We start from the raw sequence: 19215 nt of genomic DNA on the forward strand, positions 1-19215 counted from the left end.
TTTCCACAAAAAGTTGAGTCAGTTTGTTGATTTCTACAAAAAGCCTGCTAAGACTTTGATTTGGATTGTGTTGAATCTATAAGATAATTTTGGGGAGAATTAACATCTTAACTATATTGAGTGTTCCCACCCATGAACACAGTGTATCTTTTCATTTGTTTAAACTTACTTTCGGGGGAGGGTACAGCTCAAGTGGTAGAGCTCATGCTTAGCATGCATGAGCTCCTGGGTTCAATCCCCAGTACCTCCTCTAAAAATAAATAGGTGTAATTACCTCCCCCACCCCACCAAAATAAAATAACTAAATAATACAATAATAAAGAAATTAAATATAAAAAATAAATAAAATGTTAAATTTACTTTGATTTCTCGTATCAGTGTATTATAGATTTCAGCATACAAATCTTACACATGCCTTATTAGAGTTGTCCCTATTTAGTATTTTACTTTTTGATGGTTTTGGAAGTCATATATTTTTCTAGTTTGATTTCTAGTCATTCATTGCCTAATATAAAGAAATGCAGTTGATTTGTATATTTTGACTGTGTATCCATGGATCTCAGTAAGTTCACTTATTAGTTCTGATAACTTTTTGTGGATTATTTGGTATTTTCTGTTTAGACAATCATATCTGCAAATAAAGCCAACTGTATTTCTCTCTGTCCAGTGGACCTGATGAATTTCATTTCTTTCTCTTGCCTTATTGCACTGGCAAGGGCCTCTAGTACAGTGTGGAATAAAAGTGGTGAGAGCCAACATCTGTGTCTTGTTCCTAATCTAGGGCAAAAGCATTCGTCATTAAGAGTAATACTAGCTGTGTGGACTCAGTTGTAGAGATTGACTTGCTGATTTTCACGTTGGAGGAGATAAGCCTGACTGCTGGTGCTCTGGGTACTCATGGCTGAAGGAAGCTGGGAGCCTCACTTCTCAGTATGTGGGGGATGCTGCATCCCTCATTACTCAGTTCTTATTGCCCCGCTCAGTCTCATTCTCCAGTGCAGGACTTGGTGCTTCTGTGAGGGGATCAGTTTCTCCAGAGACTAAACCTCCTGTCCAGCACCTGTTGGCCTTGGGGGTCCCCTAGCTTCCCAGGGATTGGGGGTGAGGATCCTAGGACAGCCTTTCCTCCTCTTGGCATAGCTCAGTCCTCATCACCTACTTCTTCCAGGCATCTGGTGCCTGTCATTTGGCGAGACTTTGCAGGGCTCTGTCGGTTGAATCAGCTTTTTATATGACACTTAGGTTCCTGTTTCCTCCTCTATGCAGCATTCTTTGGCACTCTTCTCCCTACTTGTCACCTCCAAAGAGAGTGTCTCCAGTGTGAGCTGACATCCCATCCTCTGCTGCTGCCCCTCCTGTCCTCTGTGCCTTTGTAAGGATGTATCTCTCTTCAGATGAATACCTGTATTCAATTGGTTATGTTTAACTTCCTGGAAATTTTTTAAAAAGTAGTTTACTTTCTAAAATGGTTGGGCTTTCAGTATGGTGGAGGAGTCATTTTGTTTTGATTACATTACGGGTTAGATTAGTAAATCCTTTTATCAGAGCCGAAAGTAAATTTTAGTTGCAAAAGTAAACCTCCTTCTAGCCTCTGAAAATTTCAGATGTTCTGAACTCAGCTTCAATTAATTGTATGTTGAGTATAAGTTTTTAATTTAGGAATCAGTATTAATTTCTTTCGTCTTCGTTATCAGTACATTTTTTCTATGTTGAATTAAAGTGAGTTAGCAGTAGGGGATTGTTTAGCCAGCTTCAAACCACATTCTGGTAAAAAATATTTCTAGTTGAATGTCCTTGATTCTTTGAAACCCAGAACCAGTTTTTCTCCCGTTTAGGCTAATTTACAAATAGGCTGGACTGAACACATACTCACACAACACATTCGCGTGTTCTCTCCACCCCCCACCATTCCACAAAAGGTGTCTTTTATTTCTGGATAGCTATCATCCAGACATACCTTACTTAATGTTAATTTTGCTTTTCAAACTCAAATGCCTTATTAGAAATAAGAATCACAATTGACCAGCGATCTCCAAGGGGCTGCCTTCTGAACTGGGCATAGGCTGTCCAGCACCCTCCCCTCATCCACCCAGACGGTGCCTGAAAGCGCAGGAACAGTCATGCTTATGGAATTTGAATTCAGCATGAGAGTTTCTGAAAATAATAAAAACGCATTTTCTAAGCTCCCACTTCCCCAGATTTTTCCAGTTCATTTTGCTGCGTGAGTTAGTTTTTCACAGTGGGACATTCCTTCCTTCCGTTAGCTACATCTTGTGGGGAATGTGTTTTTATCCTGACCAACTGGGGGAGCTGAAGTTGACTCTGTACTAGCCTGGAAACCGTGTTAATATTATGCATAATTCAGGACAGGATAGGCAGTTTGGTGTTTGTCAGTTGCCTTATTGCTTTGGCCGGGGGAGCATTCACTTACTTCACCCTTCAACATACCTTGACTGCAAAGGGCTGACTGACTCTCTGCAGATTCTGTGTGGGTGCTGGGAGCCTTGCAGTCAGCAGGGAGTGTGAGATCCTGCTCTCGCTGAACTCATGTTCTAGTGGCAGAGAGAGGATAAACAAGTCAAGAAATCACTAAGAAGCACAGGCACAGATGAGTAGGAAGAGCAGAACAAAACAGGGTAGAAGGATGATGCTACACGGTGGGGGCTGCCCGGGCCCCTCGGGGTGTCAGGGGAAGCCTTTCTCAGAGTTCCTTCTCTGCTGAGACCTGCACAGTAAGAACTGGCCCTGGGGAGATGGGGTGGCACTGAGGCTCTGAGCAGTTCAGAGAGCACTGGGCTTGGAGGACAACCTTGGATTTACCTAAGCAGCTACACGGCCTGGGGGAAGTCACTTATTCTAAGGATGAGGTTTCTTGCCTGTAAAATGGGAATGAAAACATGTTCAGCTTCAAACAGTCATATGTAAGTGTCAAATGAGATGATTTTATAAACTGGGCAGCCCTTTAAAATGAAAGGTGGTTGTTTTATCCAGCAGCATGAACCTCCCAGCCAGCTAAAGGACTTACTCTGTCTTTAAGGCTCACTTCAAAGCTACAGGAATAAAAACAATGTGATGCTGGCATAAGGAAAGACAAATAGATAATGAAACAGAACAGAGTCTAGTTTGGGGCCAGCTGATTTGCAGTAGTGTTGCCGTGCAGGAATTCCTTCCTGGCATTTCTAAAGACATCTGTATGTTATTCCCAACTCATGAAAAATATCAGTCGAGAAGTCCAGATAAAGGAGAAAAAAATCTGTGGGAATTAAAGTTTAACCATCAACGTGGACATTACTAGTTGAAAGAAATCTTCTGACGTAGAGTTGAAAGCAAGAGTGGAATCAGTGTCAAAGGTTAAAGTCAACGTTTCTGAAGTCAGAACAGGAGCATGTGAGAGAGAAGGGGCCACTATCAAATCCTTCTTGTTTGTAACTGTCGCCATGTTGTTAAGTGTGTGTTCATGGCCCTGTCTGCTCTTAACAGTGAGTCATTCTTATAAATAAGAATATATTAACAAGTTCACACACAAAAATACACTTTATAAAAATCCTGTGAATCTTGTTCCAAGAAATAAGTTTTGGAAGCAGTCCTTAAATTGGCAGTTTCAAAACATGTACTGTTAACTTTGCTAGGGTATCTGAATGTTACGTTATCTTAATAGAATCCAATACTGTTTCAGTGTTTGAATATTTGCTGTAGGCTACAGTTCTTTGTAAATACTTGTACAGAAGGAATGCAAAGACAAAATGTAAATGTCATTGTGGAATACTCTGATATGAAATCAGCGGATCTAAAATCTGAGTGAAGGACAAGCAATATCAATTTTAACAGCAAAACCAAAATCAAGGCAAGCAGGCAAAATATTTTTACCTCTAAGAAAGGAAATGAGCTTATATGAAGCAATATGTAGTTTAACACCCAACTTGGATTTGCTTTGGACACACTCAAACAGTTTAACCAACATCAGCACAACATGAAAAAATTTTTTCTCCATCTAGAATATTTGTTTTCTGACAAGTATTAATGCTTAATATTAATATTAAAATCTCATTTAAGAATAACTTCTAAATATTAAATATTTGTGACATCTTTTAATTTTTTAATTTATTGGGTATCCATTTAGTGCTGTTTTATTCTTTTTAATGTTTTCTATTACCAAATGTCTCTATCAAGTAGAGTTTTTTTTACATTTTATTGAAATATATAGTTTTGTCGCAGTATATTGGTTCATAATAATAGTAATTCATACATTTATTATTATATCTTACTTTACCAAGCTAACCTTTGAAACTTTTAATATAACCCTTATCACAGAAAAGTGATTGTGATCATACGTTACTATTTAAAATCATGTAATAAAGTGCTATGAAAAATGTAAGATAATACATGATCAGGATATTCCAGTTTCATGCTGTCAGATCCTGAAGATTAATAACGTAGGAATTTGGAAAAATTAAAAATTTCTGACAAAGGTGCTGGGAATTCGGTAGGCAAAGGTTAGTTTTGTCAATAAATAGTTCTGAAACAAATGCAAAAAACTGAACTTCCACTCCTATATCCACCATATACATAATGAATTTGAAATGACTTATAGACCTAAATGTAAGAATTAAAACTATAATGCTTCTAGAAGGAAAGATGGGGAATAAAGTCTTAGTAATCTTGTGCTACAGACTGAATTGCGCCCCCACTGCACCCTCCAGATTCATATGTTGAAACTCTGACTCCCCGTGTGATGGTATTAGGAGATGGGGCCTTTGGGAGGGAATTAGAGTCAGATGAGGTCATGAGGGTGGGGGTACCTCACGATGGGATTAGTGCCCTTGTAAGAAGAGGAAGACAGAGAGATGGCTCACTCCTCCCATCACCAAAACACTGCAAAAGAATTTGAAGAAGATTTAAATAAATGAAAAGATACCCCATGTTCATGGATTTGAAGACTTAATGTTGTCAAGATGTCATTGCTAGCCAAAGTGATCAGTGTGATTCAATGCAGTTTCTTTCAAAATTGTAATATTTTTTCTAGAAATAGACAAGTTCATCCTAAAATTCATATAGAATCTGAAGTGATCCCTACTAGTCAAAAAAATCTTGGAAAAAGAAAAACAAATTTGGAGGCCTAACACTTTCTGTTACCAAAACTAACCAGACAGATAGACTAATGGAATAGAATACAGAGCCCAGAAATAAACTTTCACATATTTAGTCAGATGATTTTCAACAGATGTTATCAAGACCGTTCAATGGGGAAAGGACAGTCTTTCTGTATAAAGTGGTGTGTTGGGTAAACTGTATATCCACAGGCAAAGGGTAAAATTGGACTCTGACCTAACACTATATACAAAAATTAACTCAAACTGCATCAAAAACCTATGCATAAGAGCTAAAACTGTAACACTCTTAGAAGACAGCATAGGAGGAAACCTTCATGACATTGCCCAAAGGCATAGGCAACAAAAGAAAAGACAGACAAACTGGACTTCATGAAAATTATAAGCTTTAGTGCATCAAAAGACACTAACAACAGAGTGAAAAGGCAACCCACAGAATGGGAGAAAACATTTTCAAATCATATACCTGATAATGCATTAATATCTAGAGTTTATAGAGAACTCCTGAAACTCAACAGGAATAAAAAGGCAGACAACCTGATTTGAAAGTGGGCAAAGAACTTGAATAGACATTTCCCCAAAGAAGTTTTACAAATGACCAGTAAGCACATGATTCTCAACATCTCTGATCATTAGGGAAAAACGCACATTAAAACTGTGAGATACCACTTCACACCCGTTGCAATGGCTGCCATTAAAAAAAAAAAAAGCCAGAAAATAAGTGCTACCGAGGATGTGAGAAATTGAAACCTTGTGCACTGTTGTTGGGAATGTAAATTGGTACAGCCGCTGTGGAAAACAGTATGATGTTTTCTCAAAAAACTAAAAATAGATGTGCCGTATGATCCAACAATTCCTCTTCTTGATATATACCCCCAAAGAATTGAAAGCAGAATCTTGAAGAGATGCTTTTGTACTCATGTTCGTAGCATTATTCACAGCTAAAATGTGGAAGCATCCCAAGTGTTCATTGATAGATGAATGAATAAGCAGAATACAGTATATATACAATGGAATGTTACTCAGCCTTTAAAGGGAAGGGAATTCTGACCCATGATACAACACGGATGAACCTTGCTTAACATTATGCTAAGTAAAATAAGCCAGTCACAAAAAAAAAAAAAATACTGTATGATTCCACTTACATGAAGTACCTACTAAAGTAGTCAAGATCAGAGACAGAAAGTACAATAGTGGTTGCCAGGGGCTGAGGGACAAGGGACTGCGGTGTTTAGTGAGTACAGAGTTTCAGTTTTGCCAGGTGAAGAGAGTTCTGGAAAAGGATGGTGGTGATGTCACACAACAATGTAAATGTACTTAATACCACTGAAATACATGCTTAAAAATTGTGAAGATGCTAAGTTTTATATTACATGTTTTTTACCATAATTAAAAAAAAAAGAAACGCAGAAAAGCCTTTACACGAATGTTCATAGTGTTGTTTATAATCACAAAATACTGGAAGCAGTCCAGATGTCCATCCACTGGTAAATGAATAAATGAATTGCAGTATAGACAAATTATGAAATACTACTACTTAGTGATAAAAGGAATGAAATACCAATGCTTCCAGCTGTGTTGCTAGTTCTCAGAGTGTTATGCTAAGTGTGAAATCAAACAGAAAAGACTAAATACTGTATGATTTCATTCAGATGAACTACTAGAAAAGGCAGGACTAAAGGGACTACAGGCAGATGACTGGTTGCCGGGAAGAGAATTAAGTGCACAGCCGCACATGGAATCTTTTTAGAGAAAGGGAACTCTTCTATATTTTGATTTTTGTAGAGCTTAGCATGGTTATATACAGTTCCAAAAATTAGCTGCACACTCAAACTGAGTGAATTTCATTGCATTGTAAATGATACCCTAATTTAAAACAAAGAAGGGAAATTTTCCATGAGGCAGTCAGATTTCTGTGCTTTTACAGGAAAACGTGTTTGTAGGAGCTCATATTGTGATCTTTCTATTAGCAAACATTTTTTTTCTGCTAAAAGGGAAAAGTTAATGGAGATACTCACCCTCGCAGAATTTGATTTGTAGTTACTGCATTGTTAACAATATCTTGCAGCAAAATTCTAAATTTGACCGAAGAGCCATTATAACCAGGATGGCTTATCATTTGCATCCCCCATATAAATGCTAAACAAGGTTTATTGTTCAATTTTGACATGCCAAGTTGTGTCTCTAACATTTTTAAAAAATTAATCACCACTTCTTCAGTGGATTTAAATGTGCACTTCCTACTCACTATAAAGTAGCTCACTTTGTGCTTGATAATTCCACATGCAAAGTGAGCTCAGACTGCTCTGCCTGATTTTCATTTTGACTTTAGACCTTTAAAATCAATACATAAAGAAATAGCTTATCAGCATGCATGTACTGAGGGTGTCTGTACGAGACACACACATGTACATCTGTACCTTGAAAGTGTGTAATCAAAAACTTAAAGGCAGTACTTCATAAATCTGGTTTTTAATGTAAAATAAAACTGTTTTCGATCTAAAACTGCTTTAGTTCAGCTATATGGGATACAGTCAGAGTTTTTATTTTTATTAGAGAATAATGGTTGAGAAAGTTTTATGTTGGTGTGGCTAATACATACATGTACATATTTAAACATATGAATTGTATTAATTTCACACATGTCTGAGGGCTTTCTCAGGCAGGATATCTAGTAAACAATAGCCCTCCCTCGGAAGCAAAGGATTCTTATTTGAGAGCAGAAACTACAGATTAAGAACTTAAAAGATAGGTTGTAAATTAATTGGGAAAATATTTCTGAAATTGCTTTGTAAACTTAAAAATTACATAAAAATGAGAACCTTCCAGAGGCAAGGTTTCAGCGTAGTCCCTGAGGCACGGTAGACTCTCAGAAGTTTGTGGAGAGGAACATAACAGGTTCATGGGTCTCGCTGGCCAAAAATACCACAGTAACCTATGGTTAGAATAAAAATAATGTATTCCAGCAAATGCCTACAAAATCATCATCTGCAGATTAATGCTGAAGTTAAAGCGATCAGCCTGATGTTCATAGAAAACCCACCTATTGTTGAGGTCTGAGTTTTGACAAAAGCATATTCTATGTAAAGATAGCATCAGCATCACCCCAGAAAGTTCCCTCAGGTTCCCCCAATCAGTCCCTGCCTGCCACACCACCCCCATTCTTCTGAAATTTTTCTCCGTAGTTCAGCCTTTTCTGGAATTTAATATAAATGTAATTATGGAATTCCCACTGTTTTATGTGAAGGCTTTATTCACTTAGAATGTGCTTGAGATTGCTCCATGTTGTTTGTATCAAGAGCTCCTTACTGTTACGTGCCAGATGTATTTCATTGTATACCTGAGGCACAGTTTGTTTATCCATTCTCCTATGGATGGGCATCTGCACTGTTCCCATTTTTTGTATATTATGAATAATAAGGATATGTGGCCTAAAGGCCCCTGGAGGCAGGCAAGCAGAGTGTTCCAGGAAGCGTGGAGGGAAAGGAACACTAAACAGAGGAATTGGAGAACATTCTAAGAGGCTAGGGGTATTTGAGCAAGAAAAGGCGGGCAGTAAGGCATTGGCACAAACAGGAGCATCAAAATGGGAGCTCTAGGGCATGTTGGGCTGAGAAGCCCACTAGTGGGACGACGGATACGTGGACGATTGCCTGTAATGGAATGCATTATGGTGAACATACATTGTCTTTGCAACTCGACTGCCTTGTGGAAGATAAGGCTAGAAAAGCAGATGGGGACCCAGATGACAGAGGATCCTGGATGCTGTGCCAGGCAGTTAAAATTCAGGTTTATAGCAGAGAGCTGTAGAAGTCTTTGAGCTGGGACTGTCTGATCAAATCTCTGCTTTGGAAGAAGTTTGGTAACATCGGAAGCAATAGATCTGAAGGGGAAGGGAGCCTGGGAAGAGGAGGAGAGAGAGGGACTAGCCACTTAGGATCTCTTTTAAGAGTCTCGGGACAAGATAGGGAGGGCTCATGGCGGCAGTGTGAGGAAAGGCCTGGAATGGTGGCTGAGAGTAAACTGGGCAGGACTGGAGGGTGTTTGGAGGTGGCCCGTGGGAGGTGCTCGTTATGTTGGTAGAATATTGGTTAAATGAGGGCGTGAGCTTCTGAAGGAGCAAGGGCCCGGGCACTGAAGAATGGGAAGGGGCAGATGCTGACTTCGAGGGCGTGAGCCTGAGTGGCTGGAAAGATTCACTTGTATCAAATGAGACATTTTGTTAATGGGTCAAGGCAGCTTCTTCCTTGTGTTAGTAGGTTGGTGATGTATTTCAGAGTCGTGTATAAGCACGCACACACCCCAGTCCTAGGTTGTGCCGCAGCAGACAGGCATCAGGAGGCATTCCTCAATGAAATTTTTTTCCTTATTTATTAAACATCATGCTTCCCAAGTACCCTGAATGATTTTATTTTTCACTTTTTATTTGGAAATAATTTTAAACTTTAAAAGCATCACACAAATATTGCAAAGAACCCCTATGTATTCTTTAACCCGATACCTCAGTTGTTAACATTTTGCTGTTTTTCGCTTTGTGTGCAAACGCTCTCTCTTCCTCCCTCTCCCTTTCTCCCTCTCTGTATATACATGTTCTGTGTTACATTCTCTCTCCCTCCTACCTTCTCTTTTTTTCTCCATACCCTACACCCCAGCACACTTATTTTTTTCTGAACCATCCTAGAGGAAGTTAGATACATCTTGGTCCTTTAATCCCTAAATACTCTAAATAAGGATATTCTCGGGTCTAACTCTAGTCCAGTTTTCAACCTCAGTAGTTTAACACTGATGTAATACTTTAATCTGCTGTTCATATCCCAGTTTTATTATTTGATCCAGTATTATCTTTATAGCTCTTCCCCTGCAGCATAAGATCCAGTCTGTGATAATGTGTTGCAACTAGTTTTCAATGTCTCTTTTATATTTTTTTTAACATTTGGTTTTCAATGTCTCTTTAGTCTTTTTTATAACAATGACATTTTTGAAGGACACCGGCCCCTCCCCCCACTTTTTTCAGTAAGATATTTTTCACTTGGATTTGTCTGATGTTGCCTCATAATTATATTCAGGTTATACAATCTTGATCAGAATACTGTATAAGTGATGCTGTGTCCTTCTCAGGGTATCTGTCTCAGGAGAGACACTTTAAGACCATGCAAATATCCTGCTGTTCATTGAAACATCTCCCTTGATTTAGCATCTGTTGATAGTTTTTGCATCAATCATTCTTCATGTGATGGTTGCCAAAGGATGATTTGCGAACTCCATCTCTCTCTCCGCCTTTACTATTTCATAGTCAGCATTGAACTGGAATTAAGAGCTCTCCCTCCTCTCTCTGTCTGTCTGTATTACATGTTGATGTAGACTCATTGATTCCTGTCGTTTTCAAAGGCTTAGAATTTATTATTGCCCCTTAATTATTTTGGTGCTCAAATAATTGGCCAGTGGGAGCCCTTTCCACCTGGTTCTCATGTCCCTGTGTCGTGCCCCATCATTTATTCAGCAGTTTCCTACTTTCTGGTATTGCAAGATGTTCCGAGTTCATTTTGTGCTCCTTTATTACCCCAACGCTGGAATAAGCTGCTTCTTTAAGGAGCCCTGGTTTGATTTTTTTTCTAATGGGAAATGGTGTTAGATATTAAGATCTGGACACTAGATGTGTTCATGGCCACTGTTGGTTTTTTGTTTTGTTTTGTTTTTTCTGTAGGTCCTTTCAATGGGCAGAACTAGGAAATATGTGCATGGATATACACACATATATCCCATACATATATGCATACACATAAACGTGCACAGATAGAAACATACTTAACTTAGAAATCCCAAGCCTGGGCCCGTATCTCCAGTTCTATTCCATCCCCACAGGGCTCCCCTCAGCCTTCCCCTATACCAGTATTTGCATCTCTGTCTTCCAACTTCATCAACACATTTACTAATTTCCAGAGCATTATAACATATCCAGGTATTTTCAGAATTACTTCACTCATTCAACTACAGAAGCAAATCTACGAAAGAATTCAAGATTTTTGTTGCAATTCCCCCGACGTTCCACTCAAGATTGGTAATATCAGGTTCATAAATTGCTCTTTTTCACCTTGCTTTTTTCACCATTTTCAGTGGAAATCATCTATATGAGATCTTTGAGATCTTCACTCTTTCTTGTAACTGCTTAGTTATGTTGACTGTATGTAGCATAGTTTATTCATCCAATTTCCTGTGTTTAGAGATTTAGGCAGTTAGCAATAATGTATCATGATCACAAATAAAGCTACAATGAGTAGTCTTGTACTTGAATATTTTTGCTTTGTTGGAGGTGTATCTTCTGAATTCCTGGAAGTGGGATTGCCAGCTCAGAGAGTAAATGGATACGCAGTCTCGTTAAATACTGCCACATTCCCTTCCGGAAGAGTCCATTTGTACCATTTTTCATTCTCACCAGCAGTGTATGAGGGCCTTTTTTTTTCCAGTCTTGCCAACAGACTATTTCATCAAGCTTTTGGTTGTTGTTGTCAATCTCGTGGCTGAGAAACGACATCTCAGTGTTGTTTTATTTTGCATCATAAGAGGAGTTGAACATCTTTTCATGTGTTTAAGGGGTGTGTGTGTGTGTGTTAGTATGTAGTAAGCTGTTTATTCATAGCTTTGCCCATTTTTCTATAGGATTTTGGTCTTTTTTCCTTCAACGCTGACTATCACTTGTATATTAGGGACATTAGCCCTTTATCTGTGATATAGGTTACAGATATTTCCTCCTGGTTTGTCATTTGTCTTTTGACTTTCTCGTGTTATTTATTACCATGCAAAGGATTTTTATTTTTATGTGATTAAATTTATAAATCCTTCATTGCATATGGATTGTGAGTCATAGTAAAGTCTTTTTCAACACCCAGGTTTTGGAGAAATTCATCCTTGTTTTCTTCTGGTACTTACATACTTTCATTTTTCACAGTTAGATATCTGATCCATTAGGTGTTTAGTCTTTTTTCATGGGCAAGGAATGGGTCTAATTTATCTTTTTCCAGTTGTCCCACTACCATTTTTTAAAAGTCCATACCTGCCCTGTAATTTGGGGTACCACCTTTGTCAGCCAGTAGATTTCTGTATGCAGTTGAAGCTATTTCTGGACTTTGTGTTTCTTTAAAGGAAATTATTTTATTTTATTTTATTTTATTTTATTTTATTTTATTTTATTTTATTATATTATTTATTTCTATGGAAGTACTGGGGATTGAACTTGGGACCTCATGCAGGGTAAGCATGCACTCTACCACTAAACTATACCCTCCCCCCTGGACTTTGTATTTCTTGAAGTACTTTGAATGCTGATGGTTCCAGCAGAGTTTTCATTAAACATTTATGTTCCAGAGGCTGCCAGGTTCGAGGGTTTACAGCACAGAAGAATTTTTAGGCCTCTTACCCTTTTGTGATGCAAGGGTATCTCCTTATGATCTTCTTACTTACAATTTCTGAATTTTCCAAATTTTCTGAAACCATCCAAAAATTGTTTTAGTCTTTTTAAAAAGTTGAAATCAGTTTTCAGACAGTAAACTTTAGCATGTTTTTAATGAACCCCTCCCCCCCAATACTACCTTTGGTATCCTGCCCTTTCTTCATATCCCCTCAGTAAAAGAGATGTTTCAGAAAGCTGCATAGAACAGATGTGAAAAGAGGACAGTGGCGGGCCAGCCAGCCAGTCTTAAGGTCATCTGCTCTGAGCTCTGTTCTGCTTCCTATGGCTGCTAAGAACTACCACCTTTTTCACATGAGTGAGCAGGTGTGAGGTACAGAGAAGATGTTAGCACGGGAGTAACATTGCAGAACTCGAAGGATTCAGTAGCCCGAGTTGGTTGTATGGAATGGGTCGAGGCACCTACTTCCTAGGCAAGGCTGACACAGGAGCACGCTCCCGTGCTCCCCCCCTCCTCTCCTCTCTGTGCCTGAATGGCCTGCCTTAGAGGGAATGACTGGATTCTTTATGCTTCTCATAACTTGGGGACTATAATAAAAAAAAAGTCTATTTATAAGACACACTGAGAAGAGACAGGACTCACGCTGGCAACATAGTCTCTGTTTTTATCAAGTTCTATTTCAGGGAACATATTTTTCTTAAGGAAAATCAGGACATGTAATCTGATTTAATTCAACGTGTCAAATCCTATAAAGCTTTAAAAACGAAGCCAGCTTTAATTATAAACTTGACAAGTCACCGTTTTGAAATGGAAGAGAATTATATGAAGGTGGGGTGTGCCCTTTAAGTGTATTAAGATGCACGAGCAGCTTGGGAGCCAAGTCGGCTCGGGAGTTCTGTCCTACTGTGGTCCATTAGGAGTCTTGCAGGTAACAGGCTACCTTCTGATTTAACGTAACCTAGACCACTATTCTTCTCTTCCACTCTTCTGTTATGGTAGCTCTATCACAGTAGAGACCAAGGATTCTCTTAAAAAATTTTTTTCTTATCAGTGCTCCAAACAGCTTAGATTTGTGTATGTCTTTCTTCTGAATAAGCTTGTCACGGGTGAACTTTAGACCTCAGCTCATAGTAAGGTGCTTAACCAGCACCTCCAGGCAGCAGCTGCCCATGTTGTTTGATTGCTAGTTAAGTGTTAATAGAATTAAGAGTATTAAAATATTTTTATATGTTTAGTCTTCCAGTTACTCTCAGCACCTCTCATGTTGTCCCACTGTTTGCATTTCAGTCTTACAACGACCAGCACAGGGGGAAAGAGGAATCTGAGTCCCAGTCAAGCAGAACCTGGCCTGGAGGCCAGAGAATTGGGGGAGGTTTCTGACAGTGAGCTTGAGCAGACAGATTCCTGTGCAGAATCCCTCTCAGAGGGACGGAAAAAGGCCAAGAAATTAAAAAGGATGAAGAAGGACCTTTCTCCAACAGGTTTGTATTGGATCTCGCTAAAGTTCTACAGCCATATCCTCTTTTAATGCTCTAGAAACTCTTATTTGGGGGAGGAGCTATTGCACGAGGGCTTCAGTTGGTGGCAAAGCCCATGTAGTATTTAATCTAATTTGAGGAATCCCTTAAAAGCCCTGGCTCTAGTTAGAGCGAGGCTTGGTGGGGCCTCCTTGTTAAAGATGGTTAGTCCATTTTGGTAACTTCTCTCTCCTCCTCCATCATGTAGAGGTTTTGCTGATGTAAAGTAGCCTCCATATTTTGAAAGTATACGTGAATGTGCACAGAGGCCTACTCCTGCACGTGTTATTTTCAGTCGCAGAGCTTTCATTGTTTCTAGCAAACCCCGAGGCAGCCCAAACTTTTCCCATAAAGCAGAATTACATAAGGAGCAAAGGAAACAGGAGATGAACACATGCTGGGAGCCTACTGTGTGCTGGATGCTGTAGTAGGAGCCTTCTCTCTCCTGGAGTTTCATTCCCACAGCAGCCCTGGTATAGGGAGTCATCCCTGTTTCAGTGATGCAGACGTCTGGGCTCAGAGAGGCGAAGGAACATATGCAGGTGCAGGTAGCTGGTAAAAAGCAGAACCGGAGAGTGAGCGGCACCCCGCGTTCCCTCTGACCCAGACGCGCCATGGAGGCTCCGTGAGCTAATGACCCAGCCCTTGGTGCACAGATCTTCTGCAGGGCCGGAGTGCCAGGCGAGGAAAGGGGCTTGCTGAGGAGATCCGGCCAGAACCTGCTCAGCTTGCAATCACGGCGACGGCAGATGCAGCCACTGCTGACCAGGTGCTTGCTGGGGACCCAGCACGGCGGCTCTGCGTGCATGACAGAAATGCTTTCCTTTAAGTCTCTGACGTGGGCCTCGTGGTCCATTTTACAACTAAGAAAACAGAGGTCTGAGGGTTACATGACTTGCCCGGGGTCACAGAGCCCCTAAGTCAGCCTGCAGGAAAGCCAGTGCTTTCCACACAGTTATATGTTGTCTTCTTGGGATGAGGGGGACGCCGCCCGAGCCGAAGTCACTCCCCTCCTGTGTCTCACTTGGCGATAGTCGCCCCCATTAGCAGAGCCAACAGCCAAACCGAGGGATGGGAGTGAAGCCTGGAACTTGATTCAGACCCAGGCCAGGAATCCACCGTGTTTCAGTTAATTCCTCTTTTTCACATGTGGCCCAATCTGCCTGCAGGTGTTTTCTGAATCTCATTGACATTAATGAAATCAAAGAAGCAGCAAAAATGTCACAGATGCCTTTTATACATTATACTGAAGATTAACTTTAACTGAAAACTTAAAACTGTTGTTTGAAGTCCCAACTGTGAATTTTCACTGTCTCCTTGAATCTGCCTGTCTCCCTTCCTCCCCCTAATTTAAGTATTGGAGAACTTTTTAAATCGGTAACAGGCGCAGTCTTCATCTTTGATACCTTGGTCCTGTTGCCACGTTGTACCTGCTTAACAAATGTTAAATATTAAATGTTAGCAGGACTTGCAGCATGCACACCCAGCACGACTGGGATGGGGGCCGGCTTGTCCTCTCTTGTATTGCTTTCCTTCATCCCTCATTCTCTTTTGAATTGTTTTGGTTATCTATTACTTCTCAGGGACAAGATTTTAGATTTTTTTCCCTTCTATTTCAGCATAATCTCAAAGGTATTAAAATTAGAATACCTAACAATAGATTGCATCAATAGATTAGCTTCTTTTATAACTTTCGTCGTTTTAAGCGAAAACTTTCTATGAGTTATTTAGGGTTTTGAATTTATAATACCGTCATTAAAATAGGTTTTTTTTCCCCTTCCATTGACAGTAAAGCTGTCACTTCCACAAGATTTGAGCTAAAAAAAAAAGCATGATAGATTTTTGTACTTCTTTGTCAGTCCTGCTAAAAAAGAGAGACATATTGATAACTTTCATTCAATCAGAGAACTGGAGAGAATTGAGCTTTCTTCTGGAGCACCGTTCACTGAGGCCTTCCGACAGTGCAAGGCTGGAAGTTTTGGTCTTTGGCTGGTTTGTTTGAAGCATGCAGCCTTGATAGCGTCAGCAGGATGTAGGTCAGGATGTCAGGTGCTGAACCTGGTGAGCCAGCCAGTCTTGATTGCTGGGTTACTTTAAGGAGGTCCTAAAATGAGTGAGTACAAAGTTCAGACCCCACGAAGGGTCTGAATTAAACTCCCAAAGGTTCAGAGTCTCCCAGGAGCTGAGAGGGCCTTGTTTGGTTGTTGGCAAGAACTGTGTTAGAGTGTCTGGTGCGGTGTGGCTCCATCTGTCCTGCAGAGATGGGTTCTAAGGCATCAAGCCTGAGCTCTCCTCCTGGGGAGAGTATCCTGACAGGTGCTCAGGTGGTTCCCTCGGGTGCGTTGAGTGCCCAGCACACTGTCAGTGAGGGCGTGAGAAATGTAAAAGACTGCCTTCCGCTTGTAGGGAAGTACCTTTTTTCCAAGGGGAAAGTAGCAAAAAGTAGGACCATAGAATATTACGTCCTGTTGCAATGCTGGGACAACTGGGCTCGATAAATCCCACACAAAACAGTGTCATTTTTCTTAGTTATATATTTTTATGTCTAAAATACACAAAGAGTTAAGTACTAAACCCTTTCCCAGATAACAAAATGACTTTAGTTTCAGAAGAAATTGCCATTTATTGAGTTTATATTATATACTGGACATTGTGCATGGAATGTCCTCTGTGCTCTAGTCATTGTAAAACCGTGTACAGCGTAGATAGCATTATTTCCAGTTAATAGGGAAGAAACTGAGGCTCAGAGAATCACAAATACGCAGCGTCAAATACAGCTGTTATTGAGGGCAGCAGGAAGGGCTGTCTGATCCAGAGAAGACGCGTTGCGCCACTCTGCAGTATGTGAGGTTTATCCAGACTTTGGAGGAAGCAAAGGATTCTTCACAAAGGTGGGTATTTCTGGCAGCTGTTCTAGATCAGAAACAGCTAACAACCTGGACTTTTCTTGAGATGGAGTCATGTGTTAAAAATGCAAGCAACTGTTCTCTTTTGGAGTTTTTTATGTACCTACTATGTACTTAGTAAATATTTTTTTTCCTAGCTATTCCTCTTTTTGTCCTATTTTCAGGAAGCAAAGTATAATGTAAATCTCCCCCTTCTGTATTTATTACGATTAGTGATAGATTGGTGGTGCTAACTGCTTTTCCTCTGGGGCCTTCACGGTACGTTCTCTGTTGGTTCATGAAGGGAAACAGCTCTGGGTGCCATTTATGCTGGAATAAGCTATCCTTAGAAATGGTCCCCAGACAGTGTTTAATGGATGGGTGTCCACAGCACACTTGCTCTTGCTGAGTAAGCGAACAGTATCCCAGTGGCCTGATGCTGACCGGAATGGCCAGTCTCACAATACGGATGGACTGTCTAATAGCTAGAGGTTCCATCAGCGCCGTGTTAGACAGCGTTCACAGAGCAGTGCCAAGAGACGTGGACCATTCCTGGTGATTTTCTTGTCATGTAACAGGGAAGTTGTTCCAAGTCTCTTTCCCCTCTTACATTTAAAACACAGCTTTACATGTTTGCCAAGAACCGTGAATTTTATTGGAGTCTTGACTAATCTGCTGAACTTTTCAAGCTTAAACCCTTAGGGTTACAGTATAAAAATGTAGACTTTACTTAGAGCAGCCGTCTCCTTGTGCTATTACAAGTCTCTTTAGAGTCAGAAATTCGAGCTGCAGTTGGGGCTGTCGGTCACCTTAGCGATCAGGCTAGGGAAGTCCAGCAGTCAGCCAAGGAAGTTTTCCATTACTCAGTTAAAATGTGGATTTCAGTGTAACTGCGGCGAATGAGGGGTGTGCTGCCCCACAGGGCGGCGTGCTCCCTGCGTCTGTTTGCCCCCCTGGTCCTCTGGGCAGCCCTCCAGGGCCCCCCAGCCGCCATCCAGGGGAGCCCTGCCACCCCTTGACAAAGCCCTTTGGAGCATTTCCTAGTTAAAAACTTCAGTATGGTACCCCAAAGACTCCTTCTTTATACAGAACTCCACTCGGTAGAAAACAATATGACCGCAGATTTCCAGTCTGCTGTGTAGTTTTCCAAGTTCACGGGAGGGAGGAGCTGTCTTACCTCTCAGAATTTCTCACTTTCAGCTCCAGTCCGGTGAAGGGTGGATATCAGCAGAAGCAGTCACCTTTTGTGTTTGCCTCTGTGTAATTCCTTTTGTTGTTTTTGTTAATAAAAACAATGTGCTCATTGAAAATCAGTAAAATGAAAGTAGAAAGAAGAAAATTAAACCCCACAGTTACTTGATACTCTGTTAACAAGTGTTTTTTCTCTGCCTGTCATTTTTGTACATAGTTGGCATCATACTCTATATACAATTTACTATCCTGTTTTCCCTCATTAAAAAAAAAAAACCTCTTGGTCAAATAATTTTAATTATCAGCATAATATTTTATATTATAATTTTGTTGGATTTTTTTTAAAGAAACAATCCTAATATCTTCTGCAGCATCAGCTTTATTAAGATACAATTTAGATACAATATAAGTCATTACTTTTAGGTGTACAACTGATGAGTTTTGAAAAATGTGTACAGTCACATAACCATCACTGTGCTCAAGATATAGAACAGTTAGTCCAGAAGATTGCCTCGTGACCCTTTGTAGTTAGTCCCTCCCCATCCCTACATTCCAGAGCCACTGATCTGCTTTCTGTCACTGTAATTTTGCCTTTTTCAGAATGTCGTTTAAATGGAATCATACAGTAAGTAACCCTTTTTTTAAAAATTGAAGTATAGTTGATTTACAATATTGTAATAGTTTTTGGTGTACAGCGAAGTGATTCAGCCATACATATGTATGTATATATCTATATTCTTTTCTTTCAATTCTTCCCCATTATAGTTTATTACAAGATATTGCATATATTTCCCTGTGCTATACAGTAAATCCTTGTTTATCTATTTTATATATAGTAGAGTGCATCTGTTAGTCACTAACCGCCAATTTATCCCTCCCCGCTTTCCCCCTTTGGTAACCGTAAGTTTGTTTTCTGTGTCTGTGAGTCAGTTTTTGTAAATAAGTTCATTTGTATCATATTTTAGATTCCACGTATAAGTGATATATGATAATTTTCTTTGACTTCCTTCACTTAGTATGATAATCTCTGGGCCCATCTATGTTGCTGCAAATGGTATTATTTCATTCTTTTTATGGCTGAGTAGTATTCCATTTGTGTGTGTGTGTG

General features: G+C 40.0%; 1 protein-coding gene across 5 annotated transcripts in view; it reads left to right on the forward strand.

Moving 5' to 3' along the window:
- The window catches only part of PARN (poly(A)-specific ribonuclease), a 148587-nt gene that overhangs the window by 124917 nt on the left and 4455 nt on the right, over window positions 1–19215 (forward strand). For 4 of the 5 annotated variants that reach the window (XM_010961112.3, XM_045521250.2, XM_010961111.2 and 1 more), the window contains one exon: window positions 13802–13995. The exons of the other annotated variant lie outside the window; for it this stretch is intronic. In XM_010961112.3, the coding sequence (XP_010959414.1) occupies window positions 13802–13995 (194 nt within the window). The remainder of the gene's footprint in view (window positions 1–13801; window positions 13996–19215) is intronic. 5 annotated transcript variants of the gene reach the window in all.

This window comes from Camelus bactrianus, chromosome 18, assembly GCF_048773025.1.
Source record: "Camelus bactrianus isolate YW-2024 breed Bactrian camel chromosome 18, ASM4877302v1, whole genome shotgun sequence".
NCBI lineage: Eukaryota > Metazoa > Chordata > Mammalia > Artiodactyla > Camelidae > Camelus > Camelus bactrianus.